This window comes from Gallinula chloropus, assembly GCF_964237585.1.
Source record: "Gallinula chloropus genome assembly, chromosome: 12".
Lineage (NCBI taxonomy): Eukaryota > Metazoa > Chordata > Aves > Gruiformes > Rallidae > Gallinula > Gallinula chloropus.
Genome location: NC_140097.1, coordinates 14,130,347 through 14,142,546, shown reverse-complemented (window position 1 = coordinate 14,142,546; position 12,200 = coordinate 14,130,347). Strand labels below are relative to the sequence as shown.

General features: G+C 43.3%; 1 protein-coding gene across 1 annotated transcript in view; it reads right to left on the bottom strand.

Moving 5' to 3' along the window:
* The window catches only part of LOC311196034 (netrin-4-like), a gene marked incomplete at both ends in the record, with an annotated part of 45,154 nt that extends 35,028 nt beyond the window's left edge, over positions 1–10,126 (bottom strand). The window contains 2 exons of the mRNA XM_084269527.1: positions 2,956–3,497; positions 10,060–10,126. Coding sequence (XP_084125653.1) covers positions 2,956–3,497; positions 10,060–10,126 — 609 coding nt within the window. The remainder of the gene's footprint in view (positions 1–2,955; positions 3,498–10,059) is intronic.
* Positions 10,127–12,200: the final 2,074 nt, after the last annotated feature.

The window sequence follows — 12,200 nt, the reverse complement described above, 5'->3', positions numbered from 1 at the left end:
AAAATATGTAGGTCCTAAGAACAGGATCACATACATCCCACACAGAGCCCTGGTCCTGGCCTGCCTTGGTGTCTGTGTGCAAGTGGTTCCTCTCTGCCATAACTGTTGTTCAGGCAGTCCCAGTAGATGGAGAAAGGCACCAGAGGTCTTCAGTGTCAGTGTAGAAGAAAAGGGTTTCCACTGGCTTGACTGTGGCTTCCATCTGAACAACCTGGTGGCTTTTGAATCAGACAGAACTGCATCCCATCACAACATGTCTTGATCTGGCATTCACAGAGTGAATGAAAAGTGATTAAAAGTCTTTTATCTACAAATCGAGTCCACTCATCTTTGACAAAAGGCACTGCTGGGGACTTCTGTCCCTAAAGAGGTCACCACAGGATACCAAATGGAGAATGAACAGGTCTTCTGCACAAGGCACACTTAACATGTTGCCATAGAAACAAGTTACTTAATTCAGGCATACACAATTCTTCCAGCCCCCAGTGTATTCCAGTAATGGGTTTATTATATCACACTTCATTGGTGTCATCTGTCACACAGACACTCACATAAATGAACCAGCCTTTGATTCAAAACTCCCTTCCCCTAGCTAGACCCAACAGGGGAAGGGTCTCTTTTTAGGTCTGGTGGCTGTAAGCAGGTCAGTGTTCTACCTCATTTTGCATGCTAATGTCTTCCTCTGGTGCAAACATCATCTTTGGAGAGGTTTGGTTTTGTTTCCCGATATTTTAATTTCTTAAAAACATGCTCCAAATCTCTCAGCTCCTTGAGTGCACGTGCTGTCAGGATGAAGGCTGAAACGTTTGAGTCCTGGTATCCCCTATATGACTTTTGAACTGTAAGTCACATTAATGTCTGATACAAATTACATTGTGGTAATTTCTCCTTCTGTTTGGGCCAGAGTTTTGATTTACGTTGACTGACCTGAAGGTCTTTATAAATTAGAAAAACAGATGGATGGACATGTAGGTAAAGAAGGATTCAGTTGATGCATGAACCTCCACACAGACACTTCCTGTAGATGCACTTAGAGTAGATGAACAGACCTCAAAAACAAGGGGTTGGTTTTAGTCCATGATGTTATGTTGGAGGTTGGTGTACCAAAGCTGATGGAACAGTTAAGAATTTTTGCCTTTACAAATAGGATAAAGATTAGAAGCATGTATTTGTGACCTTTAAATATATGACTGGTCTCACTATTGCTATTGTTATCTGTCATCTATTACTACAGAGTAGATTAATTAAGCATGCACACATTCATCTCAGATCTTGATGTCCAAGTTGCCAGAATCATTTTGACTTAAAATCACACGGACTTGTGTTGGATGAATGTTTTATTATTTGATTTTCTGCCATCTACTTCTCAAATTTGTTGTAGCAGCAACACATGGTCTTAATGATATTCCCCAAGGTTAAGTAGGCCCCTGTGCAGGGCAACAGGGGATACTGTGGTAGAGAAGGAAGCATTGTTTTGTGCTTAAGGCCAAGGCATATACCTAAGAGTCTGAATTCTGCTTCTTACTCAACCAGAATTGTCTTGATTTACCATGAAACACTTCACCTTTTCGTGCTGCTCTTTCCCCATCTGTGAAATGGCAACAGGACCCTTATATGTGTGCTGAAGATCATTAAATGGATCGTGCAAAGTGCTTCCAGATTTTTGAGAGGAAGGCACGTAAGGCTGAAAAATTATATTAGTTGCCTCGATTCTGTATTGACGTGGCAAACTGTAATCTCTTTACAGAAGACATTTGGATGTATTTTACTTAAATGTATCATGATAACTGACCAGCAGAATTACTACTCCCAGGAACAAGACACTTTAGCAGTCAGATGATCTGCTCCAGATTTCTGATACGCAGAGATATTTCCCAGCCTGTTGCACAAAGATGAACTCAGTCTCTCCATACGGCTGTTTCGTTTCCTCAAGCATGGTACAGCCATTGGTTTCTTCTCAAGTGCTTTTTGAAGTGCACTGCTGAAACCACCATGGTTTTTGAAGAGTATCTGGACCATTCACCTCACTCCTGAACTTAATTTGTAGGAAAGTATTACTATTATTCAGGACAGGGAAACCAAGGGTATTGTGACCTCTCTAAGGAAGAGAGATGGAAGAGAAAGGACTTTGGCCTCTGTTGTGATTATAAGAATGTCTTATAATCTCACTTTGTGCCTTTAGGTCTCCTCTATAAAGCACTACCTATTACATTTACCATCTTTCCCATCTAAACTGTTTCAAAATAGATGAAAGAAAAAGGTTATACCTAACTACCTGATTACTAAGCCACCGTTAATGTTCTTGTCAGAGGAATTTATCAGAGCAATAGCACATTTATTTTAAAATAAAGTCTGAACAGCACATCAAAATGTTCAGACCAAGGGAGAGCCTTTTCCCACCAATGAATATTGAAATCTGGCTGCTCACTTCCACTTCTGTTTAGAAACAGCTTAATTTCTGAGCCTATGTCTAGATGCAACCTGTGTGGTCACTCCCTACAAGAAAAGTTACGTTAAACTTAGGGAAAAGATGTATTTAAAAGTCATCCAATCATCTAGGACTTTTATACAGAGAAGAAAAGTAAAGGCCATGCAGTTAATGTCATCTTAAAACAGGAAACCAGTCTGGGTAAATCAGACTCTGCAAATGTGAATTTCCTTACATCTGTTCTGTTGGAATTCTAGTTCAGTTGTTGGTGTTTGCAATGGAAAATTAGGCAATGTTAACCTATCCTGTGCAACTCTTGTAAAAGCAATTTGTTAAAGTTTCCATTTATTTTAATTAATATATAATTTCTCTTCTCCACCTTTATTTTCTTAACACAAAGCCTTTGAGGATGGGCTACCTTTCTTAATTTCTATGTGCAGTACCTCTTTGAGCACATACGCTCTGATTTGCACTCAATCTTCAGCTGTTTGACATTAAACATAGTCCAAATGTTAGTTATTGCTTACCTCTCCTCTAGTGCAGGGCACTGCATCTGAATACCTGGAAGTGCACATGGAGCCCTCCTCAAGGAGATCATCTTGGAGCCCAAAAGTCGCTGTACAGTTGGTGGAGAAATACTTGTAGGGCCTCCAAGTCTGCCCATAGTCCTGGGATCTTTCCAACACCATCGCAGCTGGGCGAGGTGACTTGAACACAGCAATGACATGGGTCAAGTAGAACTCTGTTTCAAAGTCCAGTCTGATTTCTTCCCTGTGTACCCCTTGGGCAGACTGCCACCAGGATATGGGGTTTGCAAAGAAATCATCTGTCATGTCAGCAGGGAGATGGGAGTTATCAGGCTGGTTGGCATTACATTTGGTGCAGCGAGGCTGCCCACAGCCATGGGACACCTGATGGAGGAGATTCTGGTCTGGGTAGAAGCAGTAGAGTTCTGTACTGTTCTGGCCACACGTGGTGAGAGTAACTGGTGTCCTCCCTGTTGCAAGGTTTCCCACTGGAGGGTTGCATGAACGACCATTACAGCGGAAGGCTCGTAACCTCATGGGATCTGAAAGACAGGCAAAAGAAACACAGCTAAGTAGAATTTCTCAAATAGTTCTCAGGCTGTAACAAATGTGACCATGTAAACGTTTGGAGTCCTCATCTGGGAACTGACATCCAAGAGTACTCCTTTTAAAGAGAACTACTTCACCTTTTCTACACAAAGTTTGGAGGGAGCTTCCCAGTAAATCTAGTCCTTGGTTTTGGTGCCTAATTCATAAATTGAGATCTTTAGAAAACTCATGTTTATGGCACTTAACTTTGGTGTCTGTTGGAAATGCAGTTGTGTTGGTCTGTTTAACCACAGAAATCCTGTGTTTCCTTATTTTCACTCTAGTAAAGCTCTGTGTGTGAGGACTGAATCAATTCAATGCATTTATTTTCATTGTTATGAGAAAGCAAAGTCAAACTGTACTATATACTATAGATGCATTAAGAAATGAGTTGATTCCTGCCCAACAAATTACAGACACAAATTATATATACAAACACATAAACAAAGCATGTATTTCCACAGTTATGCATTATTGGCATAATTTTGAGGGGTGTTCAGTTTCTACTGCTCCATTTGAGATCACCTGGTGTTAATACTTAGCAAAGCTGAAAATCAAATCTCTGTTTAAATACCTTGATATGGAGTAGGCAACTGTATTCTATTTGCCAAGTTTGCAAATACTAGCAAATTTTTATTATCTTCAATGTGTATTTTATCTACCGTTTGGCAATCAGTGGTGTCCTGACAAACTGGAATTAAAGATCATTCCAAAACCTTATTACTATACTGGAGACACATGCTTTTCTAATAACATACAATGTCCTCTTTCCAACTTAACCATTTAGAAGGAGTTAAAGACTGACCTTGCAAGGTCATAAATCTAATCCAAGAGGTCACAAAGTCAAATCACTGGATGTAAGTCCTACAGGAAATTATCTTTCCAGTGAAACGTAAGATGACTGTAAACCCTGGGCAATCTAGGAGCAGTTCAAAGGTCAGCTATTCTAGGTCAAATTTTAAAATCCCAATTCAGTTTATAATCAGTCTTTCCTCAGGCAAAATTAGTTTTAAAATCAAGTTAGGTAAATGAAAAATAATTCAGCTTTATAAAAATACTCAAATCATAAATGAGGCTGTATGCAACTCTTTTGGAAAGGAATGTTTAGGGTGAAAAACTGTGTCCAGCATGCACAGTGTTGCCTCTGAGTTGCTTCTGTCATCAGTTCCTCAGGCCAGAAGAGAAAGGTGAGAGGTGGACATTGTTTTGGAAAACACCTCATGCATTTTGCTTCCCAGGATTAGGACACAAAATGAAGTTGCTGTATGTTCATTGAATCCCACTCACCAATGGTGTGCGTTAGGTAGCCTTAAACTTCAGATATCACAGAAGCAGATCATCCAAAAGTGCTCTCAACTACTCTTAGAAACAGGTGGATGTCACCTTCAAAGGAGCTTGGACTTAATGTGTGCTTGTGTTACAGACATTGCAAGCAGCAACCTCAGCGAAAGAGGGGGTGTCTGGAGACATTGTAAGTTTCCTCCTGGTGGAATTGTCTTCCACCAGTGGCTGGAATGGGCTTGGAATGACCAAGACTTTTTTTTAAGTATCCCAGTGAAGTCCTAGGAGACTGGCAGAGCTTAGAGGGCAGCAGAGCCTCAATTACACATGCACCAAAAAGTCCTCAGATCAAAGGAAGGAAAGAGACCCCTCCTCAGTCTCACCACAACTCCCTGTGCCAGCACAGAGGTGAACTTATGAGAGGAGGAGTTGCAGAGCTGGGGAGGAAAGAAGATGGGGATGTTTGGCTTTATCAGTTCTGTTCTTTGCTCCCTAACTTCAGCAGAGCAGGTGATTCTTAGCACTACTGGTGATCCTCCACCAAGCCCTCAGACCATCCTGGCTGCTTGATGCGTTTTCGTGTATTTTCTTTCTGTTTATTAAATCCTTATTCCATCTGAGCCTAGTACAGCTACGGACAGCAAAAGAACTTCAGAGATTTTATCTGGGATGTTCCTTGCCATTTCTCTGAGTCTTTTTGTCTTGAGAAAGGACTCAGGTTTCCCCCAAAGTAGTTTAGAGCTTCCTGCTTTTTACAGAGCACCTGAAATTCCAAGTTTTTGTCTGTTTTGGAGGGTGAATTTCACTGAGTCATGCTTGAAATAAAGATAAATCCATCCTTATAGGTCAGCAAAGCTATAATCAGCTACAATTGCATGCCTCAAGAATGTCTTTGCAAGTGGCATTTAGATTCATGCTCATGTAAAAATTACTAGAAGTACAGAAAGCACAACAATGTCTGTATTTAATGTACAGTGGATATTAACTGGTTTTGCTCAGTGCTGCAGAAACGTGTCATCTTTGCCTCTGGAGAATTTAAGTGGGACTGGTCTTACAACTGAGCTTTGAACAAGCATTAGCTTTAAGAGTCAGGTTACTTAGTTTTGATTCTGAATGGGTCCATGTTACAAATGCTATTGGATTGTGGATAAATATATCATGTAATTAAAAGAAAGTCCATCTCTATTGGTGGATTACAGCACTGAAGCTTTCACAGAGGAAATGGGATGCTGGAGTTCTAAATTTAGGGAGTTAGGGGAAACTTTGCAGACAGGAATGTGAGAAAGTAAAAAAGGAAACATTTTTAAAAGGGAATGGCTGCTTTTTGTATTTCCCATAAATGGGTTATTAGTCTTGTATTGAGTTTTTTAGCTGTTTTAATCTGAACCTGGAAAGGGAAGAAAAACAGTCACAAGAAGGTTATCTGGTCTGCTTGCTAATGCAGCAACATCAATAAACAGTTCCTGTCTGAACTGCTGTGTCATTAGGAAAATGGGAGAAGAATGAAGTGCAAATTAGCAGAAGGGAGTTTGAGAGAAGGAGAGAGATTGGAAAACAGAATCTGCAGTCGATTAAAAGCTTTGCATTTAAAGCAATCAATTGGCAGAACATTGCTTGGCCATAAGGACAGCACAGCCTGTCCATCACTCACTGACTCTGTGGAAACAACGTGAAATGTTGAATCTGGACAGTGAGGGGAGACCGCTGCAGAAGAGAGAGAGCAGCCAGGCGAACAAACAACTTACCCCAACTGCCAGGAGGACTCACTGAATAATTCATCAAGAACTAACCGGTTGGATTGCGCATGGGTGCTGGGTGTTGTCATGAAGTTGATTAGCTTTTTACTCCGAGGAGGATGGCTCAGCTCCATAAATTATATGATTAATTTAGCTGTTTGGTTTTTTGGTCCCTCAGAGCTATGCCACTAAGTGGCAGGTCAATGGCACATGCCTGGCACGTGTTATAACAATGGTGTTATCTGATGATTAGGAAATCATGCAGTTCAAGGGAGGTCATAGTACTGGTATTCCTGGGACACCATTTCAAAGAGAGATCTCTTACTTCAGAGCCTTGTAATGCCACAGAGCATTGTAGACAGTAACTAAAAAACAGGTTCAAATTTTAAAGTATTTTTTTCACCCTTCTTTGCACACCTGACAGAAGAAAGGTCATATGGCAACTCAGTCAAAGCCTGCTGATGTGACTGAAAAGATGCCTAATATCTTCTGAGTGATTTGAATTGGAACTTTTATTTCTTTTCCATATGCAAATCTGTAATTTTCTGTGTTCAAGTCTCCCACAGTGAGCCAGGAGAGTGAATATCACAGTTCCAAGCAACATGTAAGCAATAAATCATCATAGTATGTTCTGCTATGTTTTTGATGGAGCAGTTTCAGCACATATGGCCATCCTGGATTTCACTTGTTCTGTATCTGTTAAACTTTTTTTTTTTTTTTAATAATAACAAACTTTTAAGTGTTCTTTTAAAACTAACCACCCCAGGGACATGAGTTGCTCAAGTTTTTATTAATTAAACCTAGAATTTTACCCCTTAATGCAGGTTACAGCAGAAGTGCTATATAGCCTGTTCGTTTGTCTGGGGCCAAGATGCAATAAGTTTGGCAAGTCATCGTCCATTTATGAACAGCCTGGTGTATTTCTGCATTAAAATAGCCCTGATAACTGGAGCTAATGAGCCATCCTTTGTAAATACTCAAAAATGAAGTTTTGAATATGCTGCAAAGCCAAGCTGCCTCCATGAGCTGGGGCATGGACAGAAGAATCAGATCCCAGGTCTGGGCTCTCTTCCATTGTGGCCAGTTGCACTCTGCCTGCCCACAGCCCTTCTGGAGCAACGGTGGGCTGCAACACCTACATCTCCATTTGCGAATGAGTTGAATAATCCCAGACCGGAGGTAAACCAAACCCTGCTGATAATCGGGTCCTACAACGGATTTGAAGCCTGGGGATAAACTGACCATTTTTGGCCAGATCACGCCCCCTCTTGGGGGGCTGCCGTCGGGAGAAAAGCTGGCCCGGGCACTTAGGGTGTCCGGGGCTGGCTGAGGCTGAAGCAAGAGCCCAAGCTGTTGTCAGTCCCGTTAACTGTCCTAATAAACTGCAGTTTATTTGGGGGAATAATGTCCTCCACCTGCATAAGACTAGGGGAAGTGTCACATCTCATAATATAAAAACTAGGTGACTCCAATTTAACCACTGAGTCATGGGCTTGTTTGCTTTGTTTTATTCTGTTTTTTTTTCCCCTTGGCATTATATCTAAAGCTCAAAGGAGACAATCTTGACAGCCCTGGCTTGTCTTTTCTGCACAGAGATGGCAGAAAGCAAATACTGTACTCCCCACAAATACTGTACTCCCCACACAAGTGCCCCATCAATTTGTTTCACTTCTGACCAGGAAGGCTGAAAAGAAAGTTTACTGTATAGGCTAATAAAGTATGTCAAAACCATACATCCCTGTACACCTCTCAGCTCAGGAGAAGGCTGAGACTTCTACATCGTTTTACACAGATGGGCTAAGCACTGTCTGAACTTAATCTGAGTAGTACTGACCCTGCCTATAACAGGACCTGTAAAATTCAAGATTAATTAATTTCTACATTATCTATTAAAAGGGTTTTTAAAAGAACAGGTAACACTTGTGCTTTCATAGGCTGATGGCTTGTGCAACCTTTGGACCAAGAAGTATATATTTGAAGTGACATTGAATCCTTCATGTCATCGCCTTCAATATCCAATTACTTTGCTGTTACTCACAAGGTCCTACCCCATTATTCTGAGTGTGTCTAGCTCCATACAGAACACACATTCTCCCCTCTAATCCACTTTCCAAGCAGTCAGCGGTGGGCTGCATTTCCTTGAAGATTCTTTTTCACACTGAATGGGATGCAGGGCAAACCTAGGCTAGGTTGTAACAGGCTGCTTCCTGCAATAGTAACAGCAACTTTACATCCCTGTAACCTTTCTGTGCTGTGTGTCAGCATATGTATCCTACAGGGAGAGCCCTAGCCTGGAAAACTAGTCAATGCCCAAGACAAGACAGCAAGAAGACCAAGGTACATCTCCTCCCTCCATTCATTCCCTGTCATGTTGTGATAGACAGCCTTTCTTCCAAATAAGTGACTGGATAGTAGGACAAGATTGTAAATTTATGAGCTGTTTTCAGTTTTTTGGAAAATATCTCTTGCAGTTAGGAAATCTGATGTCTGTGTATCAAAAATATTCTAGCTAGGAATAATCTGAACTAAAACCACACAACCTGCCTCTTGCAGGGTAGCTGTTCCTGTCCTAATACTTTGAGCACACAGGTGAAATTTAAATCACTGCTATGCTTTCCTGTACAGAAAGAGACATCCCAAGCCAGCATCTCAAAGACAAAGTCACCAAGGATAAGGATGTACTGTTGTTTTATTAATAATTTTTTTGTTATTTTTCTGACCTGATCTCCATAATTCATCTCTTTTAAACTTAAGGATGTATTAAACCATTGCAAGAAGGAAACAAATTTAAAAATCCAATGCTTTACTTCCTTTCCCCCAAGGAATTTGTCACCATCACAATCCAGGTATTTTCAGGACCATTACAGCTGTATCATTCCTACATATGCTTATTTGTACACCCACATATATACACACACACAACTAATCAACTCATCTTTCTGTCCTAATCCCTTTTTATTCTCTAATGTTAATTTAATCTTACCCACTACCTGTTAACTATTAAGTCATGGAATACACTGAATGAATGGACTGACTTGGATAAATAGTAATTCCTAAACAGTGTCTCTGACTTCTAATGATGCAAAATGAAGTCAGATTCTTACAGTGACAGGATGATGTTGTTTCACTCTTGTCCTGTCAGAAAGCCAGTGTTTAGTCCTGAGAATAAATATCCATTTTGTCTCAATCCTCTTTCTTTCTCTCTTACTTTGCTTCCATTCACAGAAACAATACACTTTTTTCTTTTAAGGATGTATGAAACTGTACATCCTATCATAAATCTTTGGGAGGAGACTGAGGTATGAAGCTGTGTAATGCAGGGAATAAGAAGCATTTGTATATAATGACCAACTCAGGTTCCTTGCAAAAATCCAATCTGATATTAAAATGTTGATATAGTTATTTTTTTTACAAACAGATCAAATTTCTGTTCCCTTTTCCCTTGCTAAACTTAGGATGAATTGTTTCATGAATAGCAAAATTGATTTATTTTGCTTACCTGATTCCCCATGGCCAGAAATAAAATATTCCAGGAACACAATCAGCATGATGCCTTTATGCTGCATGGCTGTCAGTAAAATATCTGTCCTCAGTGAAGCAAAAAAGAGCTGCAGTAATCTACAGGTTTGGTGCTTGCATGGCTTTTCTGTATCTTCTTTCCTTCTTTCTGCTCACCTTCCTCTCAGGGTAGGGGTCAAGGCTGCTGTCTCATTCTTCTCGCTCTCATTTGGGTCCAGAGGTGGGTTTTTTCCCAGGGCTCAGATGCCTTCTGGGTGTCACCCGTACATTGCTTCCAATAAATAAATAAATAACAAGGATTTTCTGTCTTTACCCCTCTCCATGCAGCGGGTCGGGGACGTTCACATCCCTGCTGCAGCTCCTCGAATGCACCATCGAGGGTGATGCGACGCCGAGAGCTCTGCTCTGCCCGGTCCTTTGCGGTTCTCCGGATGCTATTTCCAAACTTTCATTTCTGCTTCTTGTTTTTGGTGCAGCTTCGTTTTGGCATTGCCCGGGTTCCCCTCGGCGACCTTCCCGACCTCCTCGCACCTCCCGCAGCCGGCCGCTAGCCGGGGTAGCGATGGGGTGCGGACAGCGCGAACCCTGCTTTGTTAGGAGGTCTACCCCAGCACCCTTCCCTTTGCTCCCTGCAACAGAGGGTCATAAGAAGAACGGAGTTGGCTTTCCTCCCTGGGAGATGATGAGAAGCAAGTGCTTTCTTGGCTCTTCTCTCCCTCTCTCTTTTTTTTTTTCTTTTTGGTTTGTTTTATTTTATTTTATTTCCCTCCTCCCTCCGCTGTCACGAAGCCACTTCTCTCCCCCCCCCCGTCCCCCCGTCCCCCCACCCCGCTCCCCCGCCCCCGCCAAGGGATTTGCTTCGCACGGCGAGCGCCGGGGGCTAAGAGCAAAAAGCAAACCCAGCGCCAGCTCGCCGGTGCCGGTGCCCGGGAAATCCCTTGCTGTCTCTGCTGCCGGACCGCGATTTAGGGGCTGCGGTTCACGGGGAGGGGCGGGTGGGGGGGCAGGCTCGGGCAGGGGGCTGCGCTGCTGGGGTGGAGGTGCAATGCCCAGCGCCTAGGCGAGAAGGGGGAAAATAGGGGGAGGAGGAGGGGCTGGAGGATCCTTCCTCCCCTCCTGCTACAGCAAGGCTTGGGGCTGGGGGTTTCCTTCCCTCCCGAGGGCTGGTTAGTTATCCTCAAGTTTTGTCCCTGCCTCCCTTTCAGCCACTAGCACATCTCTCCATCCTAACCGGGCAGTTCTCCGCTCTGGTCCTGTCTGGCTGCAAAGGGGATTATTATAACAATTATTATAACAATCTTCTTCCTGCTCTTTATATATGCCTCCTTTTTTTTCTTTTTTTCTTTCTTTTTTTTTGGTTTTTGTGTTTTTTCCTTTTCGGGGAGGAGGAGGAGGATGGGTCGGTACCGCACCTCCTCGTCGGCTGGGCTGGTCCTTGCTGCGCTCAGATGCAGGCGTTGTTTGCCAGCCGCATCTTCTCCTCCAGCGGCCGGTGTCTGCGTGTGCGTGTCTGTTTGTGTGCGTGTCTGTTTGTGTGCGTGTCTGTTTTCTGTGCGTGTCTGTTTGTGTGCAGGGCGGGGGCAGCCGGCGCTGCCCGCCCGGATGGTGCGGGCCGGCCCTGCAGCACCCTCTGCCCGCCCGCCCGGGACATGACACCTGCCCTGCAGCGGGCACTGCCCGGCACCCCCGGGGGAGGTGGGGGAGGGCAGCCCAGGGCAGCCCCAGGGCGCGGGGAGGGGGTGAGATTTGAGGTTCGGTTTAGGTATGGCTCACGCCGTGTACAAACGGGCACCGGCATAGGGGTTTGTGTTTTGTTTTGGGGTTCTTTTTTTTTCCATAATCACAGACGTGAGGTGGGGCAAACCAGGCAGGGAGGGGACCTGTGGCTTCCCCGAGAATCTGGGGTGTCTGCTCTGGCACCACTGGCACACTTCCTTGTCCCAGTCAACGCTGGTCATGACCCTAAGTCAGATTTGCTCAGGTAACCCCAGCACAAAGCTCCCAGGGACCTGGCTCCAGCATGGAGCGATCAGGGCGTGAAAGTGCTCAGCCCTAGAATTAATTTTCAGTCAGGGAGTGAGTTGCCCCCACCCGGCTTCATTCCCTCTTTCTTAGGCTTTC